At 41.5% G+C, this 26,455-nt stretch overlaps 1 protein-coding gene across 2 annotated transcripts in view; it reads left to right on the top strand.

Annotated features, from left to right (window-relative positions):
- The window catches only part of sfxn3 (sideroflexin 3), a 74,326-nt gene that overhangs the window by 40,364 nt on the left and 7,507 nt on the right, over window positions 1-26,455 (top strand). For both annotated transcript variants that reach the window (XM_073026876.1, XM_073026874.1), the window contains exons 6-9: window positions 2,240-2,325; window positions 8,532-8,659; window positions 13,429-13,478; window positions 23,788-23,837. In XM_073026876.1, coding sequence (XP_072882977.1) covers window positions 2,240-2,325; window positions 8,532-8,659; window positions 13,429-13,478; window positions 23,788-23,837 — 314 coding nt within the window. The remainder of the gene's footprint in view (window positions 1-2,239; window positions 2,326-8,531; window positions 8,660-13,428; window positions 13,479-23,787; window positions 23,838-26,455) is intronic.

Here is a 26,455-nt window from a genome sequence, read left to right as displayed (position 1 = left end):
CCCTAGGTAGACAGAATAGCATTTTGTTGTCTACTGTATTGGTCTAAAAGGCTTCAGCAAGATCAGTTAGTTTACTTGATCTTTCCTCGTAACAACCTCCAACCAAATATTCGCTCAGGCATAGTTTTCATCTTTAAATAAATCCCTTTATGGTCAGGATGAATTGATTTTTGTTTTATACCCACTTGATATCATTACTTAATATTCCAGTTAAGATGGGTTAGGTACTTCCATTTGCTATTTATGCTGCAGGAGACTAAAATTTGCTCCTCCTAATGATTTTTTATCTAAAATTAGTTATCCAAACCACGGTGAGCTTCCATGAAGCTTTACAGCTTGAATAGATTTGATTTTGTAAGAGTTGCTGAACAGGGTAGAAAACTGACATTTCATTTCCTGAGATTGCTAAGAAACATTTCACTTGTGTTGTGTAATGATGTGGTTGGTTCATGGAACAGTGGACACGGAAGTGTTCAGAGGAAATTCATCTCGGTTGTATCTACTTGTGTCAATTGAAAGTTATTGAGTTGAAGCTCAGCCCTTGCTTACAAAGCAGGAAGATTGAAACAAAATAAAGGAACCGGAAGATGTTGGAAATTATGAAATTGTAGAAAGGGTTGAGTCAGTCAGTATCTTGCCATTTGAGAAGAAAACAGAGTTTGTTGAGAAAGTTGAATGTGTTTTAAGTTTGAGGGTGTTCTCAACTGGTTGTTCATTCAAAGTGTTGGCACAGGTCTAAAAGCTGAAGAACCTCTTTCTCCGGTGTTGAAGGAATAATCAGAAATCATGGTGCTGGCACAACTGTGAGCCATATTGCCTCTCATGACACGATGTAGCTTATGAGATCTCAAGTCAAGTTTATTGTCACATGCACAGGTGCAATGAAAAGCTTGCGTCCAGCAACATTACAGACACATTGCATTAGTGACAACACATTGGCAAGAAAACCATAGCTTGTGCAAGAAGGGACACACTTAGAACAAACAAATCAAAGTCTGCTGTCGTGCACAGTAGTTGTAGTGTTACTGTACTGAAATGATAGTGGTAGTAGCAGTAGTGCTCAAGTGGAGTATAATGTTCTCCTAAGAAGTTGCCTCGTGGATGTTAGGGTGGATTCCCTTAATGGAGAATGCATGTGCGTGACTTTGGGAGGCTGATGCACAGACAGCCACAACACTATCTCTGACAGATCAGGGTTAGAGTCCAGTGGCATAGAACGCAAGATGACTGGGGATCCTTCATTGCCCCTTTATGAGATGGTGATTAGCGTTGTGCGGGTGGATTCAAGAACTGAAGAGAAGTGGCTGTTCTTGACCCAGATCATGTAGGATTTGTTCAGGTTTACTTCATTACATGCAGTCCCACATGCTGGTCAGGGCAGGAACAGGATGATAGTACAGATGAATGAGTGGCTGAGGAACTGGTGCAGGGGCAGGGTTTCAGATTTCTGGATCATTGGGATTTCTGATGGGGAAGGTAACATCTGTACGGAAAGAACGGGTTATACCTGAACTCTGGGTAGGGGAGAGGGAGATTAAAATCCTTATGAGCAAATTTGCTAGTGGGGATGGTTTAAACTTATTTGACAGGAGGATGAGAACCAGAGTGATGGGGCATTTGTTAAAACAGGTAGATGTGGTGTGTAGTGAGACTGTGAGGAAGGATAGGCAGATGATAGGGCAAAATTGAAACCTATTAAATATTGAAAGGCTTAGACAGACTGGATGTGGAGAAGCTGTTTTCTATAGTGGGAGAGTCAAGGACCAGAGGGCACAGCCTCAGAATAGAGGGACGTCTATTTAGAACAGTGATGAGAAAGAATTTCTTGAGTTAGATGGTGATGAATCTGTGGAATTCATTGCTACAGATGGCTGTGCAGGCCAAGTCATTGAGTATCTTTAAATCAGGGGTTGATAGGTTCTTGATTAATCTGGGCGTCAAAGGTTACGAAGAGAAGGCAGGACAATGGGGTTGAGAGGGATAATAAATCAGCCATGATAAAATGACAGCACCGATTCAATGGGAAGAGTGGCCTGATTCTGCTCCTAAGACTCATGGTCTTATGGTTCATACTAAAGAAAACTATGGGATACCTAAAAGCAATAAATACTCAGCGGGTTTGAAAGTATTTGTATAAGATGTATCTTGTTTTGGGTAACCGACTGTTCAGTAGAAAGATTAATTTTATTCATAACCATTGAAGGTTAACGATATGCTTTTCTCTTTTTCTTTACTGAAGCATTTGCCTCCCCTGCTTTCTCGTTTTGTGCCCTTTGCTGCCGTAGCTGCTGCCAACTGCATCAACATCCCTTTCATGCGACAGAGGTAAGATTACTGCAAAGTAAACCTCGTTGTTGGGGAAGAGTGGTGGGCAGCACATGTTGCAAAAATGGTTGGAACTGGTCAAAGCACAATTTATTATTAATGCACATGTATGTTACCATCTACTACCTTGAGATTAATTGTTACAACAAAGGACACAAAACAGTTCGCACAGTACAGGCCCTTCATGGCAACCTTTTAACCCTCCATAAGATCAATTGTACCCTTTTGTTTTCATGCAGGTATTTACAGGAAAGTAAAGAGATGCAATAATATTTATGAAAAACGAGACATAAGCAAAGACTAACAACCAATGTGCAAAAGGCAACAAATTGTTCAAATTTTAAAAAATACTAAAATAATAATAAGAACATGAGTTGTTAAGAATCTTTGAAAGTGAGTCTGTAGGTTATGGAATCTGTTCAGTGTTGAGACAAGTGACGCTGGTTCAGGAGCCTGATGGTTGCAAGGTAATTACTGTTCCTGAACCATTTGGTGTGGGTTGCAGGGTAATTACTGTTCCTGAACCATTTGGTGTGGGTTGCAGGGTAATTACTGTTCCTGAACTGGTTGGTGTGGGTTGCAGGGTAATTACTGTTCCTGAACTGGTTGGTCTGGGTTGCAGGGTAGTTACTGTTCTTGAACAGGTTGATGTGGGTTGCAGGGTAATTACTGTTCCTGAACCGGTTGGTCTGGGTTGCAGGGTAATTACTGTTCCCGAACCGGTTGGTGTGGGTTGCAGGGTAATTACTGTTCCTGAACCGGTTGGTGTGGGACCTGAGGATCCTGTGCCTTCTTCCCAATGCTCTATCGGTATCTCAAGAAAAATTAGATGTAGCTTAAGAAAAAGGCAGTTTGTAGTATTGAAAGTTAGTAAAGAGATGGGCATAAATTGGGGTTCCAGAATGCCAGCAGCTATTCACAATCATGTGGTTTAATAGTTAATTATTTCATTAAAAATGGAGAGCAATGACTATGATATTTATGTAGTTGTTGAAGTATTGCGAGATAAGCAATTTCTGAAGTCAAAAACTAATGCTGTTTTGGATGTTAAAAACGAACTTTGTTTTTGATGACCAACATTAATATGAAGACTAGTATTAATGCAACCATCTCATGACACTCGTATACCAACTTGTCTGATTAGCTAACTCTGCTAACAGAGGTTCTCCGTAGTGAGAAGGCACCTTTCATTAACAATATACGTCTAGTGTTGGTAAGATTTGGGGTTCAACTGAACAGGAACGTTGGGATGTTCCCATCAACAACACTGATTACAGCGAATGCTGTGTAAGCACTGCTCCATGCAGAGTTATCGTTCGCCAGAAAATTAACAGATCATACTCCGGCATAAAATTACAAAGGAAATATGTTTTCCAAATTTTCAACTTTAACAGTTACAGAAAAAGCAAAGGGCTAATTACGGTTAAACCGGGCCAATGTGCATGTAAATGTTGAGCTCATTTCTGTAGTAGCTGGGTGTAGTGCTTTACTCGCAGATTGAATTTTCATTCTGCTCAAAGGATACCAGCCATAGTTTGAACTTCCGTCGAAGACCACCTTTGAGCATACTGGCTTTCCCAGGAATATTGGCCCTTTCTCCTTGGAGCCATTCATCTGCGCAAAGTATTTCTTACAACAGCCTTCAAATGGCATTCTGCAGCATCTTCCCTTGTACCCCGCTCAGCAGCTCTCGCCAAAGGACCCCAGAACAGACTAATGTCCTTCAGAAATCCCACCCAGCTGAATCTTCCACTGGGAAGAAAATTACAATTGGCTGACACAACATTCCCAAGTTGAACATGGCTCCTTATCTTTAGCCAAAGCCAAAACGCTCTTACCAGCAGGACACTGCTTTTACAGAAAAATGCTAAAATAAAATACCTCTCAGCATAGTAATAGAAATCTTTACCAGGACATGACATCATCTTATCAGTATACTATTCGTATGCAGGGTAGATTTACCATCAATCCACCTGGACTTGAGGGCATATCTTGTGTAGATGGGTTGAGCAATCTAGGGCTTTTCTGAGAAATGAAAGGAGACAGACGTTTACAAGATATGATCCATTGAGTGGATAGCCATAAACTTTTTCACAATGTGGAAATGGCAAATGCAAGGAGCATAATTTGGAGGGAAATATAGGCAATGTCAGAGGTAAATTCTTTACACAAAGACAAGTGGGTATGTGGAATTGGAATGCCCTGCCATGGCTAGTGGTCGTGGCTGATACATTAAAGGCATTTAAGAAACTATTCAATAAGCACATGAATGATAGAAACTGTGGGAGGTAAGGTTACCATCATAGGCCAGAAGGTCTGTATTGTGCTATAATGTTCTATATATTATGTCACTCAAAATTCTTACAACCTTGAAGCACAAATAGCTGGGTGCAGACATTTTACACAGGTGCGGGATCTCAGTGGCAAAGAAAAGGGTGATCTATTAATTTATTTCTACAAGGCTTTGCTTGAAGGCTTGCAGATGTTCTTATTAGCTTAATGACATTGATCTGGACCTGGACTTGTGAATTAATTGCAGTTAACACACAATTCATGAAGTGGGATATGATCCCACAGGTTTCAGTGTAGATGTTAAGTTGTTTTTAATAGTGGTTATTGTGCAGGAGTTTACGCTTAAAAGATCTGATCAATTTGTAAAACATTTAGGAGCATATTGGGATCCCTTGTTCCAAACTAGGAAAAAATGGGGGATATTAGAGGAAGATTTTTCACTCAGAGAGTGGTTGGTGCGTGGAATGCACTGCCTGAGTCAGTGGTGGAGGCAGATACACTAGTGAAGTTTAAGAGACTACTAGACAGGTATATGGAGGAATTTAAGGTGGGGGGGGTTTATATGGGAGGCAGGGTTTGAGGGTCAGCACAACACTGTGGGCCGAAGGGCCTGTAATGTGCTGTACTATTCTATGTTCTAAACTCAAATTAAGAGCTAGAGTTTGATGAGGGTTTCCGGCCTTCTTCCTTAAACCTCAGAAGAACATCTATTTGTGTCTGTCTTTAAGGAACTTTGACTTTTGAAATTTTGGCGAATGAATCTGCTAGTCACATCTCAAGAGGACTAACTGGCTTGGAATTGTTTATCAATGTGTTTATCAATGCTAAGAAAAGGAATTAAATTAATTTTTAAAAATCAACTATAACTGAGTAAAAGTTTAGTAACAACCTCTGTTAAATGAACCTAAGTAATTTTTGCTGTGCTGGCTAGCGTGTCACTTTATTCCACAGCTAAGTGGATAATTTTTAAAAAAATTTCAATTAGTTAACTGAAGTAAGTGTGAGGTGGTTCATTTTGGTAGGTCAAATATGATGGCAGAATATAGTATTAATGGTAAGACTCTTGGCAGTGTGGAGCTTCAGAGGGGTCTTGGGGTCCGAGTCCATGGGACACTCAAAGTTGACTCTGTGATTAAGAAGGCATATGGTGCATTGGCCTTCATCAATCGTGGGATTGAGTTTAAGAGCTGAGAGGTAATGTTGCAGCTATATAGGACCCTGGTCAGACCCCACTTGGAGCGCTGTGCTCAATTCTGGTCGACTCATTACAGGAAGAATGTGGAAACCATTGAACGGGTGCAGAGGAGATGTACAAGGATGTTGACTGGATTGGGGAGCATGCCTTATGAGAATAGGTTGAGTGAACTCGGTCTTTTCTTCTTGGAGCAACTGAGGATGAGAGGTGACCTGATTGAGGTGTACAAGATGATGAGAGGCATTGATCATATGGATAGTCAGAGGCTTTTTCCCAGGGCTGAAATGGCTAGCACGAGAGGGCACAGTTTTAAGATGCTTGGAAGCAGGTACAGAAGAGATGTCGGGGTAAGTTTTTTACACAGAGAGTGGTGAGTTCATGGAATGGGTTGCCGGCGACTGGTGGAGGTGGAAACGATAGGGTTTTTTAAGAGACTCCTAGATGGATATATGGAGCTTAGAAAAATAGAAGGCCTAGGTAAGCCTAGATAGTTCTATTGTAAGGAAATGTTCGGTACAGCTTTGTGGGCCGAAGGGCCTGTATTGTGCTGTAGGTTTTCTATGTTTTCTGTTGTTTAACTGCCCTTGCAGAAGTGGCGACACTTCAAATACACACTCTTGCTTATAAATACCAGAAGACTGGAGCAGAATCAGGTTATTCCACCCATCGAGTCTGCCCTGCTATTCCATCATGGCTGATATATTATCCCTTTCAACTCCAAACTCCTGCTTTCTTCCCGTAACCTTTCACGCCCTTACTAATCAAGAAACTTTCAAATTCCGCTTTAAATATACCCAATGTCTTGGCCTCCACGGCTGTCTGTGACCATGAATTCCACAGATTCGCCACTCTTTGACTGAAAATAAAATTCCTCCTTATCTCTGTTCTAAAGGGAAGTCCCTGTCTGGGATGTCCTGTAGTTGCAAAGGAACTGTATAAATGCAAATCTTTTTGCTTGAGAGCAAATCATCTTGGATAACTTTATGAATATCTCCTGGTAAACCTGAATTTTATCTGTCAAACACAGCTTGTCCCCTGTTTGATACAATCTACTACATGCTGAGTCACTTGACTGAATACTGATGTGTGTGTTTCACGTGCAAGGTCCCATGTCAGACAGCAGATGCAGTCTCATTCCATATTCCCTCTGAATTATAGGGTTATACGACATGGAAGCAGGTCCCTCTGCCAGCTTGTCTATTTTGAACAAGTGGCCAAACTGAGCTTGTCCTGTTTGCCTTCCTTTGGCCCATATCCCTCTCAACCTTTCCTGTCCACATACCTGTCCAAATGTCTTTTAAGTGTCATGCTTGTACCCGTCTCTGCCACTTGCTCTGGCAGCTCCGTACGCCATCACCCTTTGTATGAAGATGCTACTTACGTACCTTTTAAATAATTTCCTTCTCACTTTAACTCTATGCCCACTAGTTTTAGACTCACCTAACTTGGGCAAAAGACTGGAGCCATCCACTTTATCTGCATCCCTCACAACACTGGACAACAATTTTTTTTTCTGAAGTGTTGATTCCTCAGAATTTTATTTTGTTTATGATAGGCTGCTTAAGGCTGAACACATATAAATTTAAGACTATTCCTATCAAGTAGGAACTTGCAGAAGCAAGAAACTAACTTTTATTGAATATAATGTATTTAATCACATAGTGGTGCTGATGCTTTGCAATAGATCAACTAAGCTAAAATGTTTTGTTGATGATTTTCGCTTGTACTCAGTGTCTGAGGCTTCTCACTTAAGTGTCCAACAATAATCAGTCAGCATTGATGGATTCCAGTTGCCCTGATATCGTTTCTCCATGACCACAATGTCCTCATGAAACCTTTCACCATGGTCGTCACTGACAGCGCCAAGATTAGAGGGGAGAAGTCCAACTGGAAATGCAGACAGCGAATGTTTAGTGACAAGTTGCACTTCATGGTTTTGTGTGCTTGAAGCATGTTTTCAAGCAGCTGCACGTAGTTTGGTGTCTGTAGTTGCCAAGAAAATTTTCACCAACATCCTTGAATGCCTTTCATGTGATTTTCTGCGGTCCCACCAGACGTTCTTCGAATTGCCTGTCATTGATGACCCGGTTTAATTTGTGGACCAACAAAAATGCCTTCCTTCAGCTGGACATTAGTTATTCTAGGAACCATCCATCTCAAATATCAAAACCCTTCATCATGGAAATTTATAGCCTCTCTAAAACTTGTCCTTCCATGTAGCATTCGCCCTGCCTATGCCCAACGTGCCTGTACAAGATAGAAAACTTTCCAGCTGACAATATGCGCAACATATTAATTGACTTGAATTATGAATCGAAATAACAAATGTAGGTGATTTCAGAAAAAAATTGCATAATTGGGAAATTACATGAAATTACATGATTTTCATGAACAGCACCCCAAAATTCATAAGATACACTGAAAGTATTCAGGAAGTATATTTTGTTGTCAGTGTAATTTTATAAATGTTTATCAGCCTCCTAAGTTCCAGAGAAAACCATCCTAGCCTAAGCAGTCTCTCCTGGTAACGCAAACTCTCCAGTCCAAAGAACATTTTCTTAAATATTTCTTTTCGCACCCTCTACTGTATTGTTTATTGACGTGTTTCCAAAAGCATTGTAACCAGAACACTGTGCAGTGCTCCATATGTGGCCTTACCACTGGCTTGTAAAACCATAAATAAACCATTAGCTCTCAATAAGTCTATTTTGTTTTGCAGAGAACTTAAGTATGGGATACCAGTCACAGACGCCAACGGAAATCGACTTGGGGAGTCAGTCAAGGCAGCACAGCAAGCCATTGTCCAGGTTGTAGTGTCTCGGATTGGTATGGCGATACCTGCCATGGGTAAGTCAGGACCTGGTTATATGGAAGGTTTGTTGAGGTGTCAGGAGGTGTTTTTTTTCCAGCCTAGAAAATGGATCACAGTATGTATGTCACACACAATGATTAGTTGCAGTCAGTTAGGATAGTGACTTTAAAGTAGTATTTGTCTCACTTGCGTTGGAGATAGGATTACTATTCCTCTCAAGCCTTCCTTGCTCAAACTCTGGGTATCCTCTTTACTTTGGCACACAGAATTCTTTTGGAAATGGAATAGATCTAAACAAGTTATATACTATACTTCATTTGTCAGTGCTTGTGCTTTATCCTTAAAATAGAGGTGCCGTGCCTTTCTTTTTCTCCATTCTGCCATGAACACCATTCTTTCACTTTGATTTGGTTAACATTTGCGAATCAGTTGTTTCTGACTTTTGAAGCATGGAATTTTGATAGTGTTATGGCTGTTACAGAGACATGATTGAGAGAAGGACAAGAATGGATGTTTAATGTTCCAGTGTGTTGATGTTTTAAAAATGATAGGGAGGGAAATTGACTACTAATCAGGGACAATATCACAGCTGTACTCAGAGGGTGCATAACGAAGGGCTCATCCACTGAGTCAATATGTGTAGGATTGAAAAATAGGAAGGGTACAATCACTCTGATGGGATTGTTCTACAAATCCTCCAATAACCACCGGGACATTGAGGAACAGATACCAGGCAGATTAAGGAAAGGTATAAAAACAATAGGGTAAACACGAGGAAATCTGCAGATGCTGGGAATTCAAACAACAACACACACAAAATGCTGGTGGAACACAGCAGGCCAGGCAGCATCTATAAGGAGAAACACTGTCGACGTATCAGACCGAGACCCTTCGTCAGGACTAACCAAAAGGAAAGATAGTAAGAGATTTGAAAGTAGTGGGGGGAGGGGGAAATGCGAAATGATAGGAGAAGGCCGGAGGGGGTGGGATGAAGCTAAGAGCTGGAAAGGTGATTGGCGAAAGTGATACAGAGCTGGAGAAGGGAGGCCTCAGGAGGAAGAAAGGGGGGGGGGGGGGAAGCACCAGAGGGAGATGGAGAACAGGCAAACAACTAAATATGTCAGGGATGGGGTAAGAAGGGGAGGAGGGGCATTATCGGAAGTTAGAGAAGTCAATGTTCATGCCATCAGGTTAGAGGCTACCCAGCGGGTATATAAGGTGTTGTTCCTTCAACCTGATTTTGGATTCATTTTGACAGTAGAGGAGGCAATGGATAGACAAATTAGAGTGAGAATGGGACATGGAATTAAAATGTGTGACCACTGGGAGATTCCGCTTTCTCTGGCGGATGGAGCGTAGGTGTTCAGCGAAATGGTCTCCCAGTCTGCGTCGGGTCTCACCAATATATAAAAGGCCACACTGGGAGCACCGGATGCAGTATACCACACCAGCCAGCTCACAGGTGAAGTGTCGCCTCACCTGGAAGGACTGTCTGGGGCCCTGAATCACCACCATTTTGTGTGTGTTGTTTTAAAACAATAGGGTTGTAGTCACTGAGGACTTCAAACTTCTCTAGTATAAACTGGGACCTTCTTAATGTAAGAGCTTTAGCTAGGGCAGAATTTGTTAGGTGTATCCAAGTGGGTTTCTTAAATCAATATGTAGATAGTTCAACAAGAGGAGGGGCCGTACTGGACCTGGTGTTGGGTAATGAGCCTGGCCAAGGGACTACCCATTCAGTGGGTGAGCAGTTAGGGAACAGTGCCCACAACTTCTTAAGCTATAGATAAGGATAAATATGGATCTTGCAAGAGAATATTAAATTGGGACAGGGCAAATTGCAGGAGTATTAGTCAGGAATTAGGGAGAGTTAATTGGGAACTGTTGTTTTTGTGCAAGTCAATAATTGATATGTGGAGGGTGTTTAAAGACAACTGAACAGCATAAAAGGCAGGTATGTTCCGGTCAGAAGGAAGGACAAGGATGTCAAGGGAAGTGATGATTCAGTCAAGGAAAAAGGAAATGTATGTAAAGCTTAGGAAGCTAGAATCAAACAGGATTATAAAGAAGCCAGAAGAGAACCCAAAGGGAATTGGGGAAAGTCAGGAATGTTCTTGGGAAGTATTGTGTACAGTTCTGGTCACCGAATTATAGGAAAGCTGTCAACAAAATAGAGAGAGTACAGAGAAGATTTACTAGAATGTTACCTGGGTTTCAGCACCTAAGTTACAGGGAAAGGTTGAACAAGTTAGGTCTTTATTCTTTTGAGCGTAGAAGGTTGAGGGGGGACTTGATAGAGGTATTTAAAATTATGAGGGGGATAGATAGAGTTGATGTGGATAGGCTTTTTCCATTGAGAGTAGGGGAGATTCAAGCAAGAGGACACGAGTTGAGAGTTAGGGGAGCTTCCAGTAGAAGTGGTAGAGGCAGGTTCGGTATTGTCATTTAAAGTAAAATTGGATAGGTATATGGACAGGAAAGGAATGGAGGGTTATGGGCTGAGTGCGGGTCAGTGGGACTAGGTGAGAGTAAGCATTTGGCACTGACTAGTAGGGCCGAGATGGCCTGTTTCCATGCTGTAATTGCTATATGGTTATAAGTAGGATTGAAGAGAATCCCAAAGCATTCAAGAGCATGAGGATAACTTGGGAGAAGGTAGGGCCATTCAAGGGTGAAGGGGGAAATGAATGTTTGGATGTGGTTGAGGTCCTTAATGAGTACTTTACATCAGTATTTACCAAGAGGAAGGATGTGGTGGAAAAGGAGATTAGTGGCGAAGGTTTTAATATCCTAGAGCATTTTATGATAAAGGAGGAGGTAGTGTTGGGTCTTTTAAAGAACATTGAGGTGGTTACTCCAGGTCATTGAAAGGGGCAAAAGATGAGATTGCCTGGACCTTGACCAATATCTTTGTTCTCTTTCTAGTCATAGTTGAGTAGCTAATGTTGTTCCATTATTTAAGAAGGGAACCAGGAATAATTCTGGAAATTATTGACCACTGAGTCTCACGTAAGTGGTAGGGAAGTTACTGGAGAGAATTCTGAGGGATAGGGTAACTACACTCTTTCTACTTCTGGTGTTCCCATAACCAATGGCCTCTTCATTTATATTTTCTTTTGCACAGTGTTACAGTTACTGTTCTATAGATTTGCTAAGTGTGCCTATAGAAAAAGAATCTCAGGGTTGCGTGTATGTACTCTGATAATAAATTTTACTTTAATTTTGAACTTTGAACTCCAAAGATTAGTGTTGTGGATAGCAGAGAAGATTGGCAAAGAATACAGTGAGATATAGATCAGCTGTAGATAAATGGCAAATGGACATAACCTAACCAAGTATGAAGTGGGGAGGGCAAGATCCTAAATAGTGTTGATGAGCAGAGGGATCTTGGGGGCCAAGTTCAATAAGGTGTATGGCAATCTTCTCTTTATTAGTCAAGGTATGAGTTCGAAAGTTAGGAAATTATGTTGCAGCTTTATAGAGCTCTAGTTAATTCTCTATAATGCTTCTGGAGAATTGCATTATAAGAAGGATGTCAAAGCTTTGGAGAGGGTGCAGAAGAGATTTACTCAGGTGCTTCCTGGAATAGAGGGCATATACTATTAGGAGAGATTGGATAAACATAGCTTCTGCCACCAGAGGAAACAGCCTGAGGGGGAGATCTGAGAGAGATTTAAGGCTGAGTGGCAATGACAGAGTAGACAGACAGTGTTTTATTTCAGACGTTCCAAAGCCATGCACTTGAGATTAGTGGGTGTAAGTTCAAAGGAGATGCCAGGTCCAGGTTTTTTACACAGAGAGTGGTGGGTGCCTGAAATGCACTTCCTGGAGTGGGGGTAGAGGCACATTAGAGATTTTTAAGAGGTGTTCAGATAGCCACATGAATGTGAAGGGAATAGAAGGATATGGACATTGTGTAGGCAGAGGGGATTGTTTTAGTCAGCCATTTGATTGGTTTGGCACAATATTGTGGGCTGAAGGACCTGCCCTGTACTGTACTGTTCTATGTTCTACTGCTCTATTTCATGAAAAGGTCATAAAGATTTTAAACGTGTTTTGCTGCATTTTACTGATACTAAACTGGGACAGTACGGTCGCGTACTGGTTAGCACAATGCTTTACGGTACCAGCAACCCAGGTCCAATTCCTGCCTGCGTCTGTAAGGAGTTTGTACATTCTCCCCATGACCACAGGGGTTTCCTCTGGCTGCTCTTGTGTCCATCCCCAGTTAGTAGGTTGTTTGGTCACTGTAAGTTGTCCTGTGATGAGGCTGGGATTAAATTGGGAGAATGCTGGGTGACACTACTCAAAGGGCCAGAGAGGTCTGTTCCACGCTGTGTCTCAATAAATAAAAATAAAGAATTGGAATGAGTGGGCAAGTAATACATTTCTTTCGGCCACCTCTTCTTTTATGTGATGCCTGAGTAACTTTGGGGACAAGAGGATGCGCTGCCGCCTGGAGGTCTCAAAGGGTGATGGGTTGAAAGTCCCATTAATGGACCAACATTACGTTATAAGATTCCCAGTTCCTACTACCAATGGGTGACCCACTGCAGTGTTGTGATCATTTTGCCTTTTGTCTTGGGATTCTGATATTATGCTTTGACTTAAAGAAAATGAAAACGGCTGCTCTGAAGTTCCTGCTTCCAAATCAGCTTCAGTTTATTTGGGTTAATGACTTTGGTTCTAAATATTAACTGTCCCGAAAGCTATAGCTTATTAATAATTACATTGACGTTTGTTTAAAATGAACAAATTTTTTCCTGAATCACCAATAGTTAATCTTTTTATTTCTCATCTCCAGCAATTCCCCCCATTATCATGAACGCTTTGGAAAAGAAGGCATTTTTAAAGGTAATTTACTTTTTATGTACGCAGATGTAAGTGCTGAACCGAATATTGTTTTGAAGAAAGGGCTGATTTATGAACTACACCATGACTGCAAGGATACACCTGAGCTCCTGACATAAGCTGTGAAAGAAGTTGGCAGTCCACATGGTTCTTAGAGGCTTTCGTTAGCTTTAATTCCAGCTGTTTCACTCACTTACAGTTGAAGTTCTGGCAATCTAACAATTTGCAATAGTATCTCAAAACGTTGTTCCTTTCCCATGGATTAGACTAGAATGCAATTGCAACTAATATAAAGGTCAGTTTTTGAGGAGCTGGTACTGCCTTTCACTGATTCTATTATAGATATTATTCCACTATGGATTTATTGAGTATGCCTGCAAGAAAGTGAATCTCAGTATTGTATATGGTGATATATGTGTAGTTTGATAATAGATTTACTTTGAGCTTTTGTTTCAAAGTGAGAAGGTTTTGTGGTGTACTTACAGAATGTTTTGCCCTGGGACCATCTGCTCTCAATATATGCAGCAGACACTTCACCTGCAGTATTCCTTAGAGATTTATTTATCTTCTTGCAACCCTGCAGCATCACAAAGATTGTAGATTCCTACCAAGAAGACATCGATGTTCGGCGGAGAGTGGTCGCTCCGTGCCCTCCTGAAGTCAACAACCATCTCTTTTGTTTTGCTCACATTCAGAGACAGGTTGTTGGCTCTGCACCAGTTCGTTAGCTGCTGCGCCTCCTCTTTGTAAGCTGACTCGTCGTTCTTGCTGATGAGACCCACCACGGTCATGTCATCGGCAAACTTGATGATATGGTTTGAGCTGTGTGTTGCAGCACAGTCGTGGGTCAGCAGAGTGACCAGCAGTGGATTGAACATGCAGCCCTGGGGAACCCCCGTGCTCAGTGTGATGGTGTTGGAGATGCTGCTCCCGATCCGGACTGACTGAGATCTCCCAGTCAGGAAGTCTAGGATCCAGTTGCAGAGGGAGGTGTTCAGGCCCAGTAGGCTCAGCTCACCAATCAGTTTCTGAGGGATGATTGTGTTGAATGTTGAAATGAAGTCTATGAACAGCATTCGAATGTATATATTTTTTTGTCCAGGTGGGATAGGGCCAGGTGGAGGGTGATGGCAATGGCATCGTCTGTTGAGCGGTTGGGATGGTACGCAAACTGCAGGGGGTCCAGTGAGGGGGGCAGCAGGGTCTTGATATGCCTCAGGACGAGCCTCTCGAAACACTTCATGATGATGGATGTAAGTGCAATGGGACGGTAGTCATTTAGGCAGGACACTGAAGACTTCTTCGGCACGGGGATGATGGTGGCCTTGAAGCAGGTTGGAATGGTGGCGCTGCTCAGGGAGATGTTGAAGATGTCAGTGAGAACATCTGCTAGCTGGTCTGCACATCCTCTGAGCACTCTACCAGGGATGCTGTCTGGTCCAGCAGCCTTCCGTGGGTTGACCCTGCACAGGGTTCTTCTCACATCAGCCACGGTGAGACACAGCATCTGGTCATTTGTAGGAGGGGTGGACTTCCTCGCTGCTACATCATTTTTTGCCTCAAAACAGGTGTAGATGCTATTCGGCGCATCTGGGAGGGAGGCATCACCCGCACAGTCAGGTGATGATGTCCTGGATGCCCTACCACATGCGTCGCATGTCGCCACTGTCCTGGAAGTGGCTGTGGATTCGCTGGGCGTGTGCACGCTTGGCCCCTCTGATGGCCCGGGACAGTTTGAGTGCTGTCCCCCAATTTCTTTCAAAGCAGCAAAACAGACTGAAAATGATTGAATGTGGGGATCTGAGACTCCTTCTGACTGACAGTCAGCCTGATGTTGAGAAGCTGATATCACTGCACCAAGCCCATTCGTCTCATGGAAAGGTGAAAAAGTAATGAATTTGTGAACAGTTTTAATGTAGTGGCCAGAAAAGTAGGGGAGCACTGCGGGGTGTGGTCTGAGAGCCAAGGGGGCAGTAACATAAAAACGTTTGGGAACCACTGTTCTAAATAAATAAGACCAAATACGTGAATAGATCTCCTCTGCATCCTCTCCAAGGCATTCAGATCCTTCCTATAATGAATCCGTAACAAAACTATAAGCTACAAACTCTAAATGAGTGAAACAGCATCCGTGGAGGAAATTGGACAATGTTTCAGGCTGAGATCCTTCATCTGGACTGAGAGAGAATGGAGATAAGCATTGAGGGGCACGGTCTCACAAATGTTATGTGGATCCAGGGTAAGAGAAGGATTGGCAGATGGAGTCTGGTAGGGGAGAAGAGAGGAGATTCGAGATGGTGACAGAGGTTGGAAGGTAATGGGTGCAGATTATGGAGTCGGATCAGGAAGGAAAGTAATGGGTGTATTGGATGAGAGAGGGGAGTAAGAACCCAGTGAAAAGAGTGTGTGGTTGATGAGCAGAGGGAGCAGGTGGGAGGGTGGAAGGAACCTGGGTCCTATCAGACTATTTCTACAAGGGATCATTAAGAGCACCAAATTTCTTGGTGTTCATCTGGTGGAGAATCTCACCTGGTCCTTCAACACCAGCTCCATAGCAAAGAAAGCCCAGCAGTGTCTCTACTTTCTGCGAAGGCTGAGAAAAGTCCATCTCCCACCCCACTCAACCTCATCACATTCTACAGGGGTTGTATTGAGAGTATCCTGAACAGCTGCATCACTGCCTGGTTCAGAAATTGCACTGTCTTGGATCGCAAGACCCTGCAGCGGATAGTAGGTCAACTGAGAAGATCATCGGGGTCTCTCTTCCTGCCATCACAGACATTTACACTGCATGCTGCATCTGCAAAGCAAACAACATTATGAAGGACCCCGTGCACCCCTCATACAAACTCTTCTCCCTCCTGCCATCTGGGAAAAGGCACCGAAGCATTCGGGCTCTCACGACCAGACTTTGTAACAGTATGTAACCAGAGTTTGTAACAGACGGGCTCTGTCGTGGGCAAAGTACTGGAGAGTTTAACATCGGTAGCTGAGTGAAGGGCGCTGAGTAGGCTACGGTCAATTATGGAAAACTCTGAACATCCTCTACATAGCACCATCCAGAGACAGAGAAGCAGTTTCAGCGACAGGTTACTATCGATGCAATGCTCCTCAGACAGGATGAAGAGGTCAATACTCCCCAATGCCATTAGGCTTTACAATTCAACCGCCAGGACTTAAGAACTTTTTAAAAGCTATTATTAATGCTTTTTGAGATAGTGATTTAGATGAATATCATATTTTTTACTGAGTTAAGTATTGTATGTAATTAGTTTTGCTACAACAAGTGTATGGGACATTGGAAAAAAAGTTGAATTTCCCCATGGGGATGAATAAAGTATCTATCTATCTAGTTTCTTCCCCCAAGCTATCAGACTCCTCAAAACCCAGAGCCTGGACTGACACCTTACTGCCCTATTGTCTTGTTTATTATTTATTGTAATGCCTGCACTGTTTTGTGCACTTTATGCAGTCCTGTGTAGGTCTGTAGTCTAGTGTAGTTTTTTTCTGTTTTTTTTACGTAATTCAGTCTAGTTTTTGTACTGTCATGTAACACCATGGTCCTGAAAAAAAATTGTCTCATTTTTACTATGTACTGTACCAGCAGTTATGGTCGAAATGACAATAAAAGTGACTTGACTTGACTTGACTAAATATGATGTTGGAAAGGCAGTTTAGACCATTTTGACCTTTTTTTCCCACACTGCAGGATAGTGTTCAAAGATTTATTTCTGCACCCAAAAGTCTTTGTACGAATTTTTTTGAACCTGGGCTTCAGCTCAAAGTAGCAAGATCGGTTTTTCCCCTGTCCTTCCTGTTAATTTTTCGTTACAAGTGTTCAAGAAGAGATTTATTACCCAATCTGGAATTTGGATCGAGAGAAGATCCTGAAATCTCTCTGACACGTCTTTATGCAGCTCACTCAGGTGGGCACAGTGTACTTGAAGATCACCTGGTATTCTTCCTTTCTCTCCCAACTCAGAGGCTCCGAAATTGGAAAAGGTGGTGATTGCCAATGTTGCACTTAAATGGGGTTAACTTGGACAGAAATGTGGAGATGACTGATTTGACTTTGATAAGATTCACATCATTTCCTTTCAACTGGTTTCATTAAAGTTGATGAATAATTCTGACAAGTAAGTAATATGCCTGAAAATTATAGGAATTTGATAGGCCTACGATATTCTGAGTTCATTACTGAATGAAACATTTGAGTCTTCAGCAAATTTTTATCACTGTTGCAAAGAGCACAGAAGCATCTCAGGCAGTTTCTTTTTGCAAGCCCTCTGAATTTTGTATGTTGCAATACAAAGCTCCAGAAATAGTTGAGAATTTGTAGCATGGGACTTGATTTTATTTACCGCTGTGATAACAGTATTTAATGGTTTGTGAGGTTTTTGTCACAAGATGTTGTCTGTGAATTATACAGTGAATGGTAAAGATATTAGATGTAGCATTTTTGTAGCATAATAACCCCACGGCAGTGTCCTGTCATTGACAGTGCCCCGTCTGTTGCACAATTAAGAATGTTAGTGAGTGGAATGTCCTACTCATTTGGGAAAAAATACTCAGCAGTCTGAAGTATTGATTCGCCCTTCATATCTGTTTCTAGTTCCCTTGCAAGTAACAACTCTTGCACAATGCTTTCATCTTTTATGAAGCATAACCAAGGAGCAAAGTCTGGTAAAGTTGACTCACCCAAGTGCAGAGCAAATTCCTTTGTGTTGCACAATGCATCTTGCACATTCTCAGACAATTCAACAGATCTGTTGCTGAGCAACATTGCTTTAATTATTTGCTCTGGTCACTCACCCAAGACCATACTCAGAACTTCCCCTACTGCTGGCAGAATCGGTTCTTCTCCAGTTGTGTGGGGCTTTACAGATTTAGCAATGAAATGTTGAATGAAGCATGCAGACCATCACTGTGTTGTTGTGAAGTGCTGGCAAACATGTTTTGAAGTCACACTCACACACACACACACTCACACACACTCACTCACTCACTCACACACTCACTCACACACTCACTCACTCACACACTCTGTTGGAGGAACTTAGCAGGTTTAGCAGCATCTATGGAAATGAATAAAAATTTGACATTTCAAGCCAAGAATCTTCTTCAGGACTGGAAAGAAAGGGGGAAGATATCAGAATAAAAAGGTAGATGCAGGAGAAGGGGTACTAGATAGAAGTGAGGTGGGGTGGATCAGAAAGGTAAATGACTGGAAAATAAATAATTTCATAAGAGAGGAGGAAGACTGGGAGAAAGGCAAGGAGGTGCAGTGGGGGGGGGGGGGGTGGGGAGAGGTGATAGACAGGTGAGGAGAAGAGGTAAGAGTCCAGAGTGTAGAACAGAAGAAGGTGAAAAAGGAAGAGAATAAATTACTGGAAAGAGAAATTGTTCATATGCCATCAGGTTGGAGGCTACTCGGATGGAATATAAGGAGTTACTCCTCCACCCTGAGGGTGACCTTATCTTGGCACAAGAGGAGGTCATGGACTGGGAATCAGAATTAAAATGTTTGGCCACTGGAAAGTTCTGATTTTGGTGGATGGAACAGAGGTGCTCGACTAAATGGTGCCCCAATTTATGATGGATCTCACCAATGTGGAAGAGGATGCATCGGGAGCAGTGAACACAACAGATTACCACAGCAGATTCACAGGTGAAGTGTTGCCTCACCTGGAAGGAGTGCTTGGGGTCCTGAACGGAGGGATTGGCAGGTGTAGCACTTAGACCACTGACAGGGATAAGATCCTGGAGGCAGATTATTTGGACTGGATGAATGAACAAGGTGTCTGAGAGTGCTACTGAGTCCCCTTGTTATTGAAGTGTAGAGACCAGAAGGGTACAACCATTCCTGCTTGTATGCTGCAAGTTTAACATTGTCTTGTATTGTTTAACCTACGGTAACATTTGTGAAACAGAACTACACATTTTTACAAAATGCAAGGATTTTCATGGTGTTCATTGTACCCTCTTGACCAGCATATGCCATATTAACAAATAACTTGACCAACACGTATACAAAATGCTGGAGAAACTCACCAAGTTAGGCAGCATCTATGGGGGATGGCAGACACATTTGGGGGGGGGGGTAATAAAGTGCAGGGGTATTAAGCCAAGATGCCTCATCAGGAAGGGAGGGAAGGGGACAAGAGGCCAGAATATGAAACTTCTCATTCTATATTCCTTCCCCTCCCTCTAACTCAGTAGTTCACAACCTTTTCTATGCCCCACACCACTAGGAAAAGTTTGATTAATGTTCACACCCCCTACAAAAGTATATGACATTTGAAGATGAAGTCTAATTTTTAATTTTTGAACCACATACAATACTGCGGGTGAACAAATTGAACTTAAAAAAATAAGCTTTTAACTCAGTGCATAAAATACAAATATAAGTTGAGCAATTAGATTCTAATTTATTCAGAAAAAATTATAAACAGTAAAATCAATCCCAATTATGAACATAAAATTCAGTGACTTCTTTGCTCCTGCTTCTCATTCATGATTTTGTCAAAATGTGGAACTTTCTTGCTGACTGCGATCCGCAGGTCTGCCTGTGGATTCAGGCGATTCCTAGATTTTGTCTTGATTGACAAAAGAGAACTGAATCCAGATTCACACAAGTATGTTGTTGCAAATGGAATGAGGACACGGAGTGCTTTTCCACCAAGTCTTGGGAACATATCCAGTGCTGCACACCAAAACTCCTCCAAAGTCTTGCTTTCAAATTGCGTTTCAAGAGCTCGATTTGTCCGCAAATCAATAAGATCTTCCTTCAGCTCTTCATCATCTGACATTTTCTCCAAATTGTAGGAATATGGATTGATGATCATTCTTCTGAAATCTTCAGGTCTCCAGCAGCAAAATATCCATCAAACGATTCTGACAGCATTTCCAAATGAGCCACAATTTCTTCACGCACAGTAGGAGTTATGGATCCAGAATCATCAACCACCTCTTCTAGTGAAGGAAAATTTGAGAGACTGCCTCCTTCCATCCTTCAACGCCAAAGATGTAACTTTTCTTTGAAGGCATTCAACTTTTCACAAGCCTTCAATATGTTTATCCCTTTTCCTTGAAGAGAAACACTCAGGTCATTCATACGAGTGAAAATGTCAGCTAAGTAAGCCAGAATTTGGGTGAATTCCTGTGATTCCATTGCCCCAACCAGATCATATTCACGCTCCTCCAGAAAAACTTTGATTTTTTCCCGCAGTTCAAAGAAGTGGGTTAAAGCTTGTCCTCATGACAACCAACGGACTTCTGTGTGGAAAAGCAAAACTGAATGCTTACTTCCCAGAGCCTCACAAAATGATTTGAAGATGTGATGGTTCAAAGCATGCCCCTGATCCAGTTGATGATCTTCACACAAGTATCAAGGACTTTCTTCAAATTTAGAGGCAATGTTTTTGATGCCAAAGCTTGCTGATGAAGAAAACAATGGGTAACTTGCAAGTCTGGAATCTCCTTTTTCATCAATACAGAAAAGCCAGATTTCTTTCCAAGCATTGTAGGTGCCCCGTCAGTGCACACAGAACCAATGACTTTGATATCTAAATCATGTTTGGCAAAGAAGTCTTTCACCAGCTGCATCACATCCTTTGCAGTTGTGTTTGTTTTCAGATCTTTACAAAACAGGAAATCTTCCTTCACAGCACCATTATTGACATACCTCACTAATGTGATGAGTTGACTACAACTGGAGACATCAGTTGACTCATCCAACTGAATAGAGATTTTAAGAGGGCTAGCTCTGACATCTGAGATGACTTGTTCCAAAATATCTTCGCTCAAATCACTGATTCGGTTATGAATGACGTTATTTGATAGGGGCACCTGTTCAAATTTTTTTCTTGCTTCTTTGCCCAGGATAATTGTTGCCATTTCCAGTGTACATGGCTTGATGAGATCTTCCGCAATTGTATGGGACTTCTTGGATTTGGCCACTTTATATGCCACTTGGTATGAAGCAAGAAGTAGTGGTTTTTCAACAGAAATGAAACCTAATTTTGGAAGAGTTCCTTGTGAATCACAACAAACTCTTTTGATTTTCAATGACCCAACATCGGGTCCTTCAACATCTGCTCTGCCATGCTTGTTCTTGAAGTGCTCTTGAAGCTCGGATGGCTTCAGATTTGAGTTGGAAAACACAACGCTACAAAGAATGCACTGGGGTTTTTGCAAGCCATCATTTCCTGTTGTGCAAGTGAAACCAAAGTACACGTAGTCATCATTCCATTTCCTTCTTTTTGACACGATGAAGGGTTAAGGGTAAAGAGAAAAATATGAGCTAATATATGACAAACTATCTACCGGTAAGTCAGGGATGACCACTTTTCTCAACCAGACATGCCTATAGCAAAGTATCGTGAGAAATACGCTTTCAAATATTATATTATGATATTATCTGTGATTACGCCAAGATAAATTGTCAGATGGAAATGCTACGGGGACGTGACGTGACTTATTAGGCTACTCTGTACTGAATATACACACCTATTTCCGATGATTACGAGAGATATGAACTCCCATCACACGATTCAAAGTCCTTGGTGCTAACCATGATACCTCTTCAACTAACACAATTGAAAATTATCAACAAAATCAAAAAAACCTTTGAAATTCAAAAACTTCTGTAATGCATTGAGACATATATGAATGAATGACTTTAGCTGCTTTTTATCAAAATGCAGTTTTTTAAAATTTTGTAATTGAATAATTTACCTATTGTCTGCAGGTTTGGTTTTAACGCAGAGTTGTTACTCGATGATTGATTCAGGTTGTATAAAGATTTTGGCATTATGAGATGATTTTTAACTCTGAGATGTAACCTTCTAGCTAACATTGATGAGACTCCTCAACTCTGAGGTGTAACTCCCAGGTAACACTGATGAGAATCCTCAATGCTGACTCGGGCAGCGGGAGACTGGAGTGAGTTTACGTCTCTCTCGACTCGGACAGTGGGAGACTGGAGTGAGTTTACGTCACTCGACTCGGGCAGCGGGAGACTGGAGTGAGTTTGGAGTGAGTTTACGTCTCTCTCGACTCGGACAGTGGGAGACTGGAGTGAGTTTACGTCACTCGACTCGGGCAGCGGGAGACTGGAGTGAGTTTGGAGTGAGTTTGCGTCTCTCTCAACTTGGACAGTGGGAGACTGGAGTGAGTTTGGAGTGAGTTTAGTCTCTCTCGACTCGGACAATGGGAGACTGGAGTGAGTTTACGTCTCTCTCGACTCGGGCAGTGAGAGTGTGCTTGGGACAAACGTTACTACCACTTCTCAAGGCACGCTGGCAGCTGGCTGAGTGATGAGTGATGACTCGTGACTCGTCACTCAAGGACACAAGCCACTCTGTCACACCCCCTGAAATTCCATCTCGCACCCCAGGTTGGGAACCCCTGCTCTAACTTCTTATTCTGGTTTCTGCCCTCTTTTTCCCCCAGTCCTGATGAAGGCTGTTAGCCTGAAATATTGACCGTTTATTCACCTTTATAGATTCTGTCTGTGGAAGAAATTTTGTAACTAGATAGATACTAAGGGGTTAAAGAGTTTTTTTTCACAGCACTCTTAAAATGCTTCCGCAGGACTGCTGTAAAGGGCTAACTAGCTTGAGAGGGAATAATCAAAGCATAATCACATGATGTTCTCTGTTTTTTTTAAATAGCTGAACTGTGTTATTGTCCTGGCTTCAAGGTTGTAGGCAGAAGTAGCTTTGAATAGATAAAGGAAACAGCAACCTGATTATTTTTTTTACTGTGCTAAGACATGATTATTGAGCAGAGGAATTATCTGCTTGCATGCTGTATTTCACAAACGAACTTGGAAGCTTTTGATAACATACACTATGTCTGTATAATGAGAAAAGCCTGTGTACTCGGGGAGAGTCTCAGGAACTCTGCTTTAAGAGGTTGAGCTCTCCATGATACGTATCATTATAATAAAGACTTTCAAAAGCGATCTCCCTTCGTGTCCGAGTAATACCTTTTCCGCAACAATCTCCTTGTTGATCTTTTTCAGATCAACACTGTCTGACTTGCTGAGTTCCTCGAGCACAGGGGTTCCCAACCATTTTTATGCCAAGGACCAATACAATTAAGCAAGGGGTCTATGGAACCCAAGTTATGCATGTTGCTCAAGATTTCCAGCATCTGTAGAATCTCTTGCATTTAAATAACTATAACAGCACTTAGATCAATGGAGCATTCTTTCCACTGCGCTGTGATCACTGGAATATATTGTGCATATTCATTTTATAAATACTATAATAGGGAACACTCATATTAACTTTTTTTTTTGTTCTAGCGTTTCCCAGTCTTCAATGCCCCGATTCAGGTTGGGCTAGTGGGTCTTTGGTGAGTAACATTTCTGTTTAATATTTCCAAGTATAAACTTGATTATTCCTCTTATAACACACCCCACTAATTTCATAAACATCCCCACTTTATTGCTTTATCTGATACTCGAATCCTAATATCCAAAGTAGCACGTATTGCATCTATTATTGGATACAGTTATTTGTTGAGTTGTTACTCTGCAGTGTTTGCCATACAGTTAATCATGGATAAGCCCGTATGCTTTACCCCAGAACTTCAATTTTGTTATTATAGTCTATTTTCAATCTGGGAAAGTCACGCTCTCCGAGTAGTAACTAGAAGTCTGCAATGCTGAAAGGATACTCTTAGGATTATAAGAGAAAATGGTAGCGTGCTTGGAGCACCGTTCAATGATGTTAATAGAGTTGCTTGGGAAAGCAGACAGTATTCATTATATATTTATTTAACAGTGTGACCGTTAGCAGATTAAACAGTCAAGGGATTTGTATGGATAACACATTAACATGCAAGAAGAGATGTTAATGATCCATCATATACTCAGGAAGCTGATAAATTACATGAAAATGGATCACTGCATTAAACCAGTGATTATCTCAAAAGGAAATTAAATGAGTGTAGCAGTGCACAATTTTTGAGTGTACACAAGGGACAGAGAAAAATCTCAGTCACAGCAAATAAGGGACGTTTACCGTGTATCGAGGCCATTCAATGATCGTGTCTGTCCAGGCTTTTTGAAACAATTGTCCGTTTAGTTCCACTTGCTTGTCCTTTACCCTGTTCAAATCATTGCTTTTCCCAAGTCCCCTTTCAAAACGCGCAAATGTTCTTTTTCCACTACTCACTGATCTACTGCTGGTCTCTGTCTCCACTTCCAAGGCTATTTACTCTATAGTTAGAATAAGTGGTTTGTTGCCTTTTATACTATTTAATGGTTATTAGGTAGAATCACAGAACACTAAAGCTCAGAAATGGGCTCTTTGGCCCAACTAGTCCATGCCAAACCTTTATTCTACCTAGTCCAAACGACCTGCACCTAGACGATACCCCTCCTATCCAAGTACCCAACAAACATACATCGTCAGTCATCGAAATGTTTGGGTGCATTTAGAGGTACCTTACTAAATTAATATGTTAATCAGCCAAAAGAGCTTTAGAGTGTTGTTTTCATTTATTTAACAATTAACAGTAGTGTTTAGGCAACATTTGCAAACAGAAGCTCAGGAATGAGGTAATAGTCTTAAAAAAAATGTTTTTAGATCTTGTGCTTGTTTTTCCTGGCAAGATTCTGTGAAAGGTTGTTAATGCATCATATTAGCTGGTAGAAATAATCCTGAATCAAAGCACCAAGAATTGTCAGTATTATCCACTTCAGTTCTGTGTACATAGCATAGATTTGTATTTTTTACAAATTATGGCCAGAAGGGACAAAAATTCGTGTGCTTCTTGGTTGTAGCTGTAGTGACTGCATTAAGCCAGTAGCAATAATAATCAGAATTAATAGCATCCTGTGATAATGATATTAATTGTTCACTTAATAATCTGTGTTGCAAACAACTTGCATTAGGTGCAGACATGAGGAGATTGAATTATTGAGTTAGTGAGGTAATACTGATCATTGTCTATGCTGAAATATTCATTTGTTTTTGCTTGTGCACTCTTCAAGGATTCATGAATGTTTACTTTACTTTTATTGTCACCAAACAATTGATACTACAGCGTAAAATCATCACAGCGATATCTGCACTTCGTGCTCCCTGAAGTACAAATCGAAATAAATATAATAAAAATTTAAATTATAAATCATAATTAGAAAATAGAGAAGGGGAAAGTAAGGTAGTGCAAGTCAGGTCCGGATATTTGGAAGGTACGGCTTAATGTCATTTCCAGAGTGTAAAGGAGAACAAAATAATAGTACTATGGATCTGATGCAGTGTAAAAAAAAACACGATAGATAACAAATACAATAAATATAAGTACAGAAGACAGCTTACATAAATACATTGATTGCACATCTATAAGATGACAGTAGGCGCAAGAGTATCTGTATATAAGGTGACTGACAAGAAACAAAGTAGTGGTGGTTGGGGGCTGTGTAGGGGTGGATTAGTGGGTGGATGGAGGTGTTGATCAGCCTTACTGCTTGGTGAAGACAACTGTTTTTGAGTCTAGTGGTCCTGGTGTGGATGCTACATAGCCTCCTCCCATCATGTCCTTCCCCAGCACCTTTCTGCAGATATATGCTCTTGATGGTGGGTCGGCTGAATTCTTGTCTTGTGTTCTGAAATTTCTGATCAATCTCAGTACAGGCATCCCATAGTAGGTCATGTAAATATAACCATATAACAATCACAGCACGGAAACAGGCCATTCCGGCCCTCCTAGTCCGTGCCGAACTCTTAATCTCACCTAGTCCCACCTACCCGCACTCAGCCCATAACCCTCCACTCCTTTCCTATCCATATACCTATCCAATTTTACCTTAACACAGTAAATTTAGTTCTCCATTGTTTTAGTCATATTGCTATAACCTACCATTTCTTAGTAGACTATCAATCACTTAATAGTTAACAAAAATGAAAAGAATCAAGCTGCAGGTGATGAAAATCTGAAGTAGAACCAGAAAATGTTGGAAATCT

This window comes from Hemitrygon akajei, chromosome 23, assembly GCF_048418815.1.
Source record: "Hemitrygon akajei chromosome 23, sHemAka1.3, whole genome shotgun sequence".
NCBI classification, from domain to species: domain Eukaryota; kingdom Metazoa; phylum Chordata; class Chondrichthyes; order Myliobatiformes; family Dasyatidae; genus Hemitrygon; species Hemitrygon akajei.
This window is presented reverse-complemented; position numbering and strand designations above follow the sequence as displayed.